Genomic DNA, 12,955 nt, shown 5'->3' with positions numbered 1-12,955 from the left:
TCTGTCTCCCCCTTTCCTGCTGCCCACTGCTCAGGCCGGCCTCATCCGCACAGACGTCACCGACTACTTCATCGAGCCCCTGGAGCGGGGGCAGCGAGAGAAGGAGGCAGGCGGGAGGACGCACGTGGTGTACCGCCGGGAAGCTGTCCGGCAGGAGTGGGCGGAGCCCGGAGGGGACCTTCACAACGAAGGTAGGCCGCGGCAGAGGCTCTGCCTCTGTTCCGACCTCTGGGGTGTTTTTAGGTAACGTGAGGCCTTAAGCCACTCAGTGCCTGGCCTTAGTCTTCTCATCTGTAAAATGGGACTGGGCCCCGTTGACCTATTGCACCTACTGTAACTAGTGGGTTTTAGAGGTGGTTATGACTATCTGCCATGGGGGGTGTGGGGCTAGAGGAGCTACTGGAGCCTCTGGAACTGTGGAACTTGGGGCTGCAGAGGTCTCTGAGGAGTTCAGCGTTGCTTGGCAAGGCTATTTCTTTGCCCACGCAATAGGTGGAATAGTTGTAGTCAGCTCTTTCCTCTAACCCACATGTGTCAAACACAAGGCCCGAGGGCCAAATCCGTCCCGCCAGGCCTTGCAATGTGGCCCGCACCGCGCTGTCATCACTGCACCCCGCTGCGTTTCCATCACAATGACAGTTTATGACTGTTCAGTAAACCATTCGGCCCGCGATTTAGGCTGGATTTTAGATTTTGGCCCCTTCTCTGATTGAGTTCGACACCCCTACTCTAACCCTAACTCCACCCCGGGGGCCACAGGAGGGAAGTTCTTAGGGTGCTCGTAGGGAATCTGCCTTGTGCCGGGGCATCTGGGCCAGCGTGGTGTCCACTAGACTATTTTTAAATCCTGCCTCCAGTGCTGTCTGCTGTGTGACCCTAAGCAAGTTACTTAACACCTCTGAGCCTTGTTTCCTAATCTGTCAAGTGAGGACAATTTGTCGTTCCCCTCTGAGACTGTGTGTGTGGAAGTTCCAGCATGGAGTCTGGCAGGTGGCAGGTGCATGATGAAAGGTTGCTCTTATTCTGCTGGTGTTAGGAGGCTGACTGCTGACACGTGAGGGTGTCCCCGCATCCCGGTGACCAGCACAGCCATCAGGACCCCATGGCTGAGCGGATGAGGCAGTGGATGCAACGTGTGCTGGTCCTGGGCCTGCGGCCAGCTTCACTGTCCAACTCCGCCTTGTCATCAAGGCTTTGGCCGAGAGGACACGAGGAGGCCCTGGGAGGAATCCAGCCCTGAGCTCCACACCCACCAGCCCGGGCCCGGGAGGGTGAGCACAGCGTGAAGGAATGACTGAAAGCCAGCTGACCCCACAGACAGCGCCTCCTTTGAAGCTCCAGCTGCGCTCCACGTCCCTCAGAAGAGAAGCTGCCGCTCCAGGACCAGCCGGGAGGAGGAGGGCTCTGCCAGCCGGGAGTGTGGGGGGGATTGCAGGGACAGGGTGGTGATGGGCACCGACCCCTCCATCACGGCGGGAGGGAGTGACAAGCCTCATTGGGCTCCATTTCATTGGAGGCCAGTTTTGAATCAAAAGACCCTGAATCCTCGTGTGGGGCATGGCCTTGGGAAGCCCAGCTCATGGCCTGGACCAAGCCCATCGCCTGCCGTGGGCTGTGGCTGGGGAGCGGAGACCGCTGAGCTGGTGGATTTGGAGCCTCCCGCCAGGGACTCCGTGTGACTCCTCTCATCAGGCTGTGCCCTCTGGAGCTCCTTGGGGCCGCAGGCGATGCCATGCCCTGGGCCCACCTGGGCTCCTCCTTAGAGAGACAAGGGGCAGCGAAGACTTTCTTGGAAACCTGTGACTCTTACTCTGTTGTTTTAACACCAGCCGTGGGTCTGAGCCCAGTGTGTGGAGAAGCGTTTCTGGGAGTGCCTGTCTCCATGTAACGTTCCTGATGAAGAAGAAGGGGTTTGCCTCACGTCTTTGGGTTTACTTGGCACATAAAGGCCAGGGCCAGCTGGTCAGTGCCTGCTTCGCCGCAGTAGCCACACTTGAGGAATCTCCCCCAGACGGAGCACCTCCCCCATCTCTGCCCAGGAGTTGGCTCAGCTCAGATGTCCCCTCTCCTGGACCCCTCAGCCCCCGGGATTCCTCCTGGGCCTGTCCCCTTCCTCCTAACAAGCCAGTGGATGCAACGTGTGCTGGTCCTGGGCCCGCGGCCAGCTTCACTGTGGGAGTGTCCTAGGGGACAGACACCAGGTCTCCATGATGTTTGTGTCCCTCCCATGAGCTGCTCTGTTCTGGGGGGCCGGTGTCTAACTCTCCTCAAGGAAGGAAAGGAGGCCTCAGAGGGTCCATCGTGGTTTTCCAGTTGCTCCACAGCAGAAAGGTCTGAGATGCCCCAGTGAGTCTTGTTGGCACTCCGGGGGGCATGGTGTTGGCCGCTGCTTTCTGAAGAGAACGTGCACGCACCCTAACGCTGACAGACTCACCTGTACACATTCGCTCACTAACAACACACAGCTGTCATATACCTCACACTCAGTCACATGGCTTACACATTCACTAACACTCATTCACACACACTCATACCCACTCACACCCCACCCCATCCCACCCACCCCACCCAGCACGCACATCCTTGATGGGCTCCAAAGAAGTGTTATGTGGTCCTCTTTCAGGGGCTCTGGTGAGCCATCTAAACCGCTCCAAGTCCTGGGTAGACATTCCGGCCTTACCCCCGCCCCTCAGGGATTCCCTGTGGACCCTGCCTCGGCCTTGGAGGGTGTGCTCTGGATGTTCCCGGGCTCCCAGTGCTTCCCTTTCCTCCCCTAACCCCTGGTCCTGCTCTCTGTCGCCCTCTCCCACCCTCCCCTCCGAACCCCTCCTGAATGCCAACAGGCCCTGTGCGCCTGTGGCCAGGGTTCCCATTCCTGGGCTGGAGGCTGGGCTGCCAGACGCGGGGCAGCCAGCCAGTCTGGGGCTCAGGGTTGCTGTTTTTTTTTTTTTAATTGAAATGAAATCCACTATGTTAACCATTTTAAAGTGTACAGTTCAGTGGTTTCTTACTATATTCACAGTGTTGTGCAACCATCACCACTATCTAATTCCAGAACATTTCCCTGTAAACCTCTGTCCCCATTAATTAGCAGCCACCCCCATTTTCCCACTCCCCGCCCCTCTAACCCACCTCTGTCTCTATAGGTTTGCCTGTTCTGAACGTCTCCTGTGAATGGAATTCTATAGCAGGCGGCCTTCTGTGCCTGGCTTCTTCCATTCAGCTTGTAGGTTTCGTCTGTGTGGGAGCCTGTATCAGTACTTCCCTCCTCTTTACGGCAGGGCAATATTCCCTTGTAGGAAGGCACCGCGGTTAGCTTGTTCATCTGTCCATAGACAGTTGGGTGGTTTCCATAGTTTCCGTTTGCGATCATGCTGCTGTGAACATTTGTGTACAGGTTTTTATGGAACATGTGGCTCCAGTTCTTTTGGGCGCGTGCCTAGGAGTAGAGTTTCTGCGTCCAATGCTAATTCTATGTTTCACTCTTTGGGAAACTGCCGAACGGTTTTTCAAAGCAGCTGCGTCACCCCGTATTCTCCGGAGGCTTCCTGGGTGGGCTTCCCGGCGGCCTCCACGGTTTGAGGGTCACCTGTGGCCTGAAGGGGGAGCGATCCACACCGCCAGGGTCTATGGCTGATGCGAGTAGGCCCTCCCCCTAACCGCCTCGCTGTTTTTGCTGAGAGAGCCATCGGGTGGACCCTGACAGGCTGTGATAACGGGCGAGTGGCAGATCTGAGTTCACATTCTGGGCTTCTGCCATGAACTGGCTGTGTGACCTGAGATGCCGGTGACCTCTCGGAGCCTCCCGGGGACACCCCTTGGCAGGGAGAGCGGTGTAGGTCAACTTCCACGTTTCACCTGCAGCACGTGACCCTTCGGGCACTGCTCCTACGTTGGGAGCGATTGCTCCTGGCCCTCCCCACTCCACGCAGAGAGCCCTGCTCCTCCCCTCCTGGGGGTCCTCCCTCCTCCCTCCTCTCTCCCAGAATTGGTCTGTGGGTTGCTGAACACACCATTGGGCTCAGGCACCAGGGCCACCAGGAGCTGCTGTTGAGTGTGACCTGCAGAGAAACACCGTGGTCTCGGGGGCAAGTGGGGGCAGCGCCGGCCTGAGCCCTGCTCGCCAGGCTGCGATCAGCCCAAGGCTGGCCTCCCTTTTTGGGTTCCCCAGGAGGCCAGTGGTCACATATGTTTTTTCAGCCCTGAAGTCAATGCTGTTTTCCTTTTGTATTCTAGCTCCCCAACCAAAGGGAAAACAAAAAGACAGTAGCACTGAGTCTTGTGATTCACGGTGCCCTGTCCTCAGGGCCACCACTTGTTTTTGTCAGTAAAGTTTTATTGCAACACAGACAAGGCTCTATTGTCCACACAGCCTGTCTGGTTCTTCACAGGAAAGTTTTGACAACTCCTAAGATTAATCGACACAAGTTAATACATCCTAGTTATAGAAATACTTAGTTTTTAGCAAAAAAGGCCAACGCTGTGATGGTGAAATTTGGGGCCACTGGCAGTGATGGGGAGGGTTTTGAGAGGCTCAGGGAATGCTCTAGGGGTGTCTAACATGTCCTGCGTTGGCCACAGTAATATTTTAGTTTTTTCCTTTATGAAGATGTTTCCACCCACTGCACCTTGGGTTTTTCAAAGCAAGCTTCTGGGGCAAGAGATAGAGAATTACCACTCACAAGTCACGGGAGGGGAGATGGAGGTCCAGAGAAGGGTATGGACAGAGATTGGGCCAGGATGCACAGTGAGATAGGACCACGTAGGAACCAGGGCCCAGGTTAGTTTCCACTTCTCTGCTGCTACTCATTGCCTCAAAGACAGCCATGCACCGTGGCAGGAAAAGGGCTCGTGTACATGAATTACCTGGTATGGAACAAACCCGCATGCTACCCTGGTTTATGGAAGCAGGACAGGGGCACATGTGATAGGGGGCAGGGGTGGGTTAACAGGCCGCGTCGCAGTGACAGCCCCTTATGTAGATCTGACCTCGGTCTCTTTCCATCCTGGTTCCAGCTTTTGGCCCGGGCGACCTTCCCAACCTGCTGGGCCTGGTGGGTGGCCAGCTGGGAGAGGCGGAGCGGAAGCGGCGGCATGCCAAGCCGGGCAGCTACAGCATCGAGGTGCTGCTGGCCGTGGACGACTCCGTGGTGCGCTTCCATGGCAAGGAGCACGTGCAGAACTACGTCCTCACCCTCATGAACATCGTGAGTGTCCCCGCGTCTGGGGGCTGGGGAGTTAGGGGGCTGGGCAGGCGGTAGGGTGGTACCACCAGGATCGGTCTGAACCCGCTGTTTCTCTCTGGCCTGGCGTCCTCTGGGCGGCCTCAGGGAGCCTCTGTCTGCTCCTTAGTCCAGCTGGACAGTGGGTTCCGCGGTGAAGTGGCCCTGAGCTGGTCTGGATCCATCCCAGGCTGCAGGCTGGCCTCAACTGCAGTGCCTGCGCGGGGTGTCCACAGGCCATCCACACTAGTCCCTGGCCAGCGTGAGCATCTGGACAGGGGGTTGTGGGCTCGGACACAATCGGAGCTCGGTCAGGCGTGGCCGGGACTTGCCTGAGACACCTCACCTGGAGAAAATGGGCAATGGAGGGCTGGGATCCTGGCCAGGCGCTGTCAATCAGGTGGGGGGCGGGCCTCCAGTGTGAGCCTTGGGTGTTCACAGAGGTCTGACCGGCCGGGAAGAGAGGGTCACAGGCAAACTGAAGGCTGCGGAAGCAGAGAGCTGTGCCCGGTCCCAGGTGGGTGTGGCTACTTAGCTCTGCTGATGGCGCTCAGGCAGATCGCAGGGCTCTGGTCCATGGGAGGCATGCTTCAAGGAAAGTCAGAAATGCGGTTGTTTTTAAGAAAACCTTGCATGGAACATTTAAATTCAGTTATCTAAGTGAAACTACCAATTTTTTAAATGTTAAAATATAAAAACCACTGTGAATGCTAAGCAGAACCTGACTACGCACCACATGGGGCCTGTGGGCTACAGGCAGGCACCTCTGAGCTAACGGGGCAGAGATGACAGAGGGAGGGTGGTGAGTGCGTGTGGCACAGGTGGGCCCCACACGGTGTCTCTCCCGGCAAGACAGAGCCGGCTGGAGCATTCGGACCGCGGGCTGTGGGAGGTGCCCGTGGCTGCGGCTCTGGGAAGGATGAGGACTGGTGCAGGGGAAAGGGGAAACTGTGCAGGCCACAGCCAGGCGCTGGGGAAGGTGGGACTCCAGGTTCTTTCCTATGAAGCTGGGTAGAGGGGGTGACAGCTTGGGCTCAGGCCCTGCTCAGCATGCGGGGCACTGTGGTGCAAGCAGGAGGAGGTGAGCAAATGCCACATCAACAGGAAACAAACAACAGGGCGGGGCCTTCACCTCCCAGTCTGCAGGTGACTCAGTTTAATGGCTCTTAATACACATTCATCTGAACACAAGAGTTGAGAAGGAAGATACATATACTGGTGGTCCTGGAGAATTTGAGTGGGGCTTCTTTTGAAAACCGAGGGTCCCAGCCCCTGTATGGGCCTCTGCTGGTCTTAAGGTTAGGATCTTGGACCTGAGGCCTGTTAGGAAGTTGGCTCGCTGCATTCTCATGCCAACTAACCACGACTGCCCATGGGCCGGGCCGGAATAGAATCACCTCACACCCAGGCTAACACCGACAGTTCTGGGAGGCTGTGATGGACGTGCAGCTGGTCACAGTGCTGCGCCGAGAGGACCATTAGCCAATGGGCCAAGAGCATGGGCTTTGGTGTCACACTGTCTGGCATTGGCCCTTCCTGTCTTGTGACTAACCCTCTGGAGTGTCCCTTCCCCCACTTTTAAAGCAGTATTGGCAATACTTCCCAGGCAAGGTTTTGGAGAGGATGAGACAGCACATAGCATAGTACCTTGAATAGCCTAAGCTCTCCATAAGTGGTTTGTGATAATGATGGTATGACTTTCATGAGGGGCGTGGTAACACATTTCTGGGAACTCAACAGTTGTTGGGCAGAAGTGTGAACCCCATGGTCATACCAGTCCTACACAGCTGGGGTAGAGGGGTGACACGTTGGGGTCAGGCCCCACTCAGCATGCGGGGGCACTGTGCAGTCCAGGCAGGAAACACTTGTAGGGTTCTAAGACGTCACAGCGTTGCCTGTGCTGGCCATACAGTTGTGAGGAGGCTGCTAGGAGGGCATGCAGCCAGCCCCTCGTTAGCTTGTGACCTTGTACAGGGACCTGGCTTCCTTAGGATTCTTTAGGTAGCAAGTGATGGAAAACAACTCCAACTAGAGAAAGGAAAACAGGGTAGTTGATTGACTCATGGGCCAAACATGGGAGGGAGAGGACAGAGCTGGCTGTAAGTGTAATTGGTACTAGAGGCTTAAATGGACTGTTTTTTGTTGTTGTTGTTTGCTAATCGTCAGTGGAGGATATTTTTTCCATTGATTTTAGAGAGTGTAAGGGAGGAGGAAAGGGCAGAGAGAGAGAGAGAAACATCGATGTGAGAGAGTCACATCAATTGGTTGCCTCCTGCACTCACCCCAACTGGGGCCGAGAACCTGCAACCCAGGTACATGCCTTTTACCGGAATCAAGCCAGAGACCCTTTGGTTCTAGGGCCGATGCTCTAACCACTGAACAATGCCATCCAGAGCATGGACTATTTCTAGGTTTCTTCCTCTCTGTGACATCCCAGTTATCTCTGATTAGCTTCTCTATGTGACAGATTCTGACAAAAGCATGGATTTTGGTGTCACATCAGGCTGACTCCTATCCCCATAGCCCTGAGGCCAGAGATAAAAGAAGTTTTCTCTACAGTTAGTTAGTTCCCAGTTAAAAAATTCTGAGGGCAGCAATGGAATACTACATGCTGCCATAAAAAAGAAGGAATTCTCATCATTTGCAGCAACCTGGATAGAATTAGAGAACATCATACTGAATGAAATAAGCCAGTCAATGAGACAGAAATACCACATGACCTCACTCATTTATGGATATTAAATAATATTTTAAACCGATGAACCAAAAGATAGATATAAAGACAGTAAAGCAACAAGCAGACTGTCAAATTACAGCGGAGAGGGTAGGGAGATCTGGGGGAGATAAGAGATCAACTGAAGGACTTGTATACATGCATATAAGTACAACCAATGGACACAAAACTATGTATTGGGGGGGGCAATGTTAAAATATGTACACAGATAATAATTTAATAAAAAAATATTCTGAGGGCAGGACTCTGATTGGCCTAACTTTGGATCACATGAGCACCCTTTGGACCAATCACTAAATGTTGGAGGAGGAGATAAAGTTACTGAAAGGAAGAGAGGGGCTAGCTCAGGATGACCACTGGAGAAATTGTTCTGGGCTGGCTACACACCCCAGTTTGTGTCAGCTACGATACTTAGCTTGAGAGCCTCCATATTTTGATGTTAGTACCTGCTCTTGTTTTGTGTGTGAAAGTTAAATATGTATATTTAGCACATGCCTGGCACATAGTACTCAAGTAATGTGTTCTGTTGTTCTTCTAGCCATATTATTTGTCTTAGTGTGTGTGTGTGTGTGTGTGTGTGTGTGTGTATAAGCAGTTCCTTGCCTAAGTCTCTGGAGGGTGGGGACTTCTACTTATTTGAACTCCAACAGCACACAGCACACAGCACAGTGCCCAGCACCTGATAGGTGATCAATGAATGTGGAAGCTGATGAGAGAAGCAGGGGCCAGCATCCCTGAGATGGCAAAAAGGGAGGACAGCAGATTTCTGTCTGAAATGCCGGCTTCAGGAAAAAGGCAGGGGTAGAAATCAGCTCCACTGACAGGAGCCCTGGGAAAGGGAGGGGCTGCCAGTAAGTTTGGATATTCATTCTTCTGTTCCTTACATAGCGTGTGGTTTGGGACTCAAAGAGCAAAGACTACCATTGGGGCTGTTTGAGAGAGAGAGGGAGAGAGAGGAGATGACTATGCTAAGAACACATCCACCTCACCAGAGCACGGGACCACCCACTCATGCTCTATAAATAACTGGCTCAACCTAAGACCACGCAGCTGACCACACAGCTGAGTATTAATCCTATTACTGGGAGAGCCAGGTTGGCCCCAGTAGCCAGCAGGTGGAAAGGGAGGAGCAGGAATGGGTAAGGAGGCCCTTTGGTGCTGGGAGCCTGGGTCCAAAGCTGGGCCCTAAAATAAAAATAACATAAAGTTGGGTGGTCTGGCTGGCGGCTGGTGTGGCTTATGGTTGAGCGTCGTCCTATGAACCAAGAGGTCACAGTTTGATTCCCGGTCAGGGCACATGCCCAGTGTGGAGTGCGTAAGGAAGCAACTGATCAATGATTCTCTCTCATCATTGATGTTTCTCTCTCTCTCCCTCTCCCTTACTCTCTGAAACAAAAACATACTTAAAATAAAATAAACAGAGGTGTGTGTGTGTGTGTGTGTGTTAAAGATTTTGCTCTACTCACCAATTAATGAGGGAAGCAGACAAATGTTAAGACCTGTGCAAAAAAGAACCCAAGAACAGAAATGTTGAGATGAATGGATGAATGTGCAAATAGAGACAACGCTGGCATTTCTGGGGGGTGAGAGGGAAGACAGAATTTGCATGTCTATAAACAAGAAGGTTGCATTGCTATTAGTCATCCACACAGCTCTCCTTGTAAAGAATCAGAGTCAGGCAAGGCTGAAGGCGTGCGGCGGACAAGGCAGCTCTCATGGAAGCACACGTGTTTATTCTCTGAGTGCTAGGCCTGGACTGGACCCCAGGTAGAGAGCCCTTTCCATGGGTGGCTGCCCGTCTGACTAGGGCTCCATCCCGCTCCTGGAGGTGGAGGGGTGCAGCGTCATTCAGGACACACCCTGGGTTCTGGCCGTGTGAAAGCAACTAAGCGATGGGAACCCCCCCCCACCCCCCCTTTCCCCAGAAGCTGGCCTCACTACCACCTCCCTCTGGATTCTGGGGAGAGGGGGGTGTAGAGAGAAATTTGCATGTCTATAAACAAGTTGCTTCAGCTCCCTTTGTCTCCACCAGACGGTGGGTGTGAGGGCCTGACCCTTGCCAGAGCCTCAAGATTGACCAGCCTTCCGGACTCCTTGTCCACCTCTTCCTGCGAGTGAAGACAATGGGCAGCTTCCAACATAAACTGACAGGGGCTAGGCTTTCTCCCCATGGTGGGAAGCGGGGCTCCTGGCAACCCCAGATTCTGACACTTTTGCTCTTAGGACCCAAAGGCAGAGGGATCCTTCCTGCTTTCCTGGACCAATTGCTAGGACTGGAGGGTTGGCTGGGGGTCTGGGTGAAGCCTAACTGATGTGTGTGGGGCAAGGAGGAGCAGGATCTAATCCCGGGGAGCAGGCAGCGAAGAGTCCACGTGAGAGACATCAAACCTGTAAGAATTTTTATTAGCTTATTTGTGCCCAATTGATGACAAACATTTCAACGGATTGAGAAAATGCTCTGGAGAATTTTACACCTTACAATCAAAGGAGGGCACCTAAAGGGGGTTACATGAAATCCATCGGTGGCAGATTAAGGAGGCAGGAGAAAGCGAAGTAGGAAAATCTCTGCGACTGGATAAAAAGTAAAACAGAGAGACACATCATTCATTTATGCTGGTGGGCACAGGATCCTTAACAAGGAACATTTGTAGCACATAGAGGTGGTCTTCGGGAAATAACAGCAATGAGGGAAAGGCTTCTATGGGAAGGACAAATAGGTGTCTTTCGGAAGGTGAGTGACTTCTTAGAACTAGCGGGAAATAATAAAGCCCGTGGTAATGTTTGTGTATGCAGGTACACGTGGTCTTTCCTTTTTATGGCTGTGACGTTCCCGGGGAAAAGGATTTATGATAGCTGGTTTCCCAGAAGCTGCTGCTTTGTCAGATATGGGAATTTCTGAGAAAGCATCTATGGAATCTCAAATGACTGCAGTGTAAGATAAGGTGACCAGATGTCCTGCTTTGGCAGGATAGTCCCGATTTTTAACCATTTGTCCCGAATACCACCTCTATGTGCTACAAATGTTCCTTGTTAAGGATCCTGTGTCCACCAATGTCCCACGGCATTTTAAAAAAGTCCCAATCGGGACGCAGGACAAATTGTTAAAAATTGGGACGCCTGGTCACCTTAGTGTGAGATAATCTTTACACCAGCTCTGTGCTCCTGAGTGATTCCCTAGACAGGCCGGGAGGGACCTCAGAGCAGCCCAGGAAATGAGGGGTGGCATGTGTGCGTGTCCAAGCGGGGCCAGGCTCTGTGCCAGCCTCCGAAGTCTCTGCCTGTGGCGGAAACCCACATGCTGTGTGTTCTAGGCCCCTGTATGTTCTTACCAAGCCTCCTCTCTTCCCCCCCCCCCCACCCCAGACCCACTGACGGTCTAGTCTGAGCCCCTCTAGAGAGGGTTCTGAGAGGGTTAGCTCAGGTGACATGGATGTTGGACGGCTGCTCTTTGGGGCCTTGGCCAAAGGGGAACCCTGAGGGGTAGGGTTGAAGGCAGTGACGTTAGCAGAGTGATGGGGAGAGTCAACAAGATCTTGCTCCCCAAGAAGAACACGGGGTCTTCGCTTGGAAACTAGAAGAGATATTGTAGACACTTGTTTCTGTAGAGCAGTGTTTCCCAAACTTTTGACATATGTGCACCCCTTCTATAATTTTCGTAACGCTGAGTACCCCCCGTACTCATGAGAATGTAGAATTAGGCACAGCTAAGCATGGTGCAGTGCATATCCCCACCAAACTCCGGTGCAACGCGTACCCCCACCAAACTCTTCCCGTACCCCTGGGGTACGCGTACCACACTTTGGGAAACACTGCTAGAGGAAAGTGTACTTTTGGAACTGGGTGTTCCGCTGCCTTGCCCAGACTGACATGCGGGTACTTCAGCGGGGTCGACATAAGTGCCTCAGGTGGAGCTGCCTGACAGACACCATGGGATGGGGGTGGGGAGCAGGGAAGTTTTGCCAAGCTCTGAGGCTCCTGATGTGGAGGCCAGCGGCCCTTCAGTTCCTGGTGTCCCTCCTCGTGTCCCTGTTCCAGCCCTCTTGGCCAAATTAACTTCTGACCCTTGACCTCTGACCCATGACTCCCAGACTTGGCCAGGGAGTTCCTCCACTGTGTGCACACCAAAGACTGTGCCAGGCGGGCCTGCCTCGGGGACTGCTGTTTCCAGAGAGTTGGCTCCACCTTCCTTCCTCTCACAGCCTGCTGGAGAGTAGGTGAGGAGACTCGGTGCCTTCTCAGGGGTTCCAGAAGGGTGTTGGAAGCTGGTTATGCTCCTAATGGGCTTCTTGAAGGTGAGAGCAGAAAAGGCCTTGGCTGCCTGGGGGCTGTGGTGGAGATAGGGCCTCCCACAGGGGTCAGTCAGTCCTGGAGGCGGGGAGAGGCTGGTGTCTGTCTCTCCTCCCCCTCCAGGTGCCACCCTCAGGCACTGTTCTGCACACATTCCCTCCACACAAGAGCCCACATGGCTGTGGGTGGCCTTGCAGCGGCCTTGCTAGGGAGCCGCTGCCTTGCACACTCGCTGCTGCTGTGAGGAAACTGCAGGGGAAGGCCAGCCACGGGGTCTGACTTCCAAGGCTCCGGGGACGGCCAGCCGAGTTCCGGCCCATGGAGGTGAGCGGATGGGCTGCCGGCAGCCTCTCCCTCCCAGGGGCCAGCGGCTCGTCCCGGGCATTGTTTGGGAGCTCTCATTTGGCCGGGGCGTGTAAAGCATAAGTCTCCCAGGGATTTCATGAAGCCAGCACCAGGGTTTCCCTTTGCTGTCCCCTGGGAGAGCCTGCCGGTGACCATTTCTGATCCCAATTTCCAGGGCGAGGGCTGGCCTAGGGGGATCAGAGAGAGGAGATCCGGTTCCCAGGATGGATGGTCCCATTGTGCTAACCCAGGGGGAGGGGGCAGAAGCTATCAGTGAGGCCCTGCAGCTCTTGGCCTGCTTCTCGTTTTTCTCTTGCATTAACCTGGCCTGCGCTATACATATTCATGCAGCTCCAGATGGTGGGCA

The 12,955-nt window shown here is 54.0% G+C and overlaps 1 protein-coding gene across 6 annotated transcripts in view; it reads left to right on the top strand.

Moving 5' to 3' along the window:
• ADAMTS14 (ADAM metallopeptidase with thrombospondin type 1 motif 14) overlaps positions 1-12,955 on the top strand; it is a 78,022-nt gene that overhangs the window by 25,816 nt on the left and 39,251 nt on the right. For all 6 annotated transcript variants that reach the window (XM_045581760.1, XM_045581758.1, XM_045581757.1 and 3 more), the window contains exons 3-4: positions 35-191; positions 5,017-5,207. In XM_045581760.1, coding sequence (XP_045437716.1) covers positions 35-191; positions 5,017-5,207 — 348 coding nt within the window. The remainder of the gene's footprint in view (positions 1-34; positions 192-5,016; positions 5,208-12,955) is intronic.

This window comes from Pipistrellus kuhlii, unplaced genomic scaffold (assembly GCF_014108245.1).
Source record: "Pipistrellus kuhlii isolate mPipKuh1 unplaced genomic scaffold, mPipKuh1.p scaffold_m20_p_15, whole genome shotgun sequence".
Taxonomy (NCBI): Eukaryota; Metazoa; Chordata; class Mammalia; order Chiroptera; family Vespertilionidae; genus Pipistrellus; species Pipistrellus kuhlii.
Note: the sequence above shows the minus strand (reverse complement) of the source record. Positions and strands in the feature narration are given on the sequence as shown.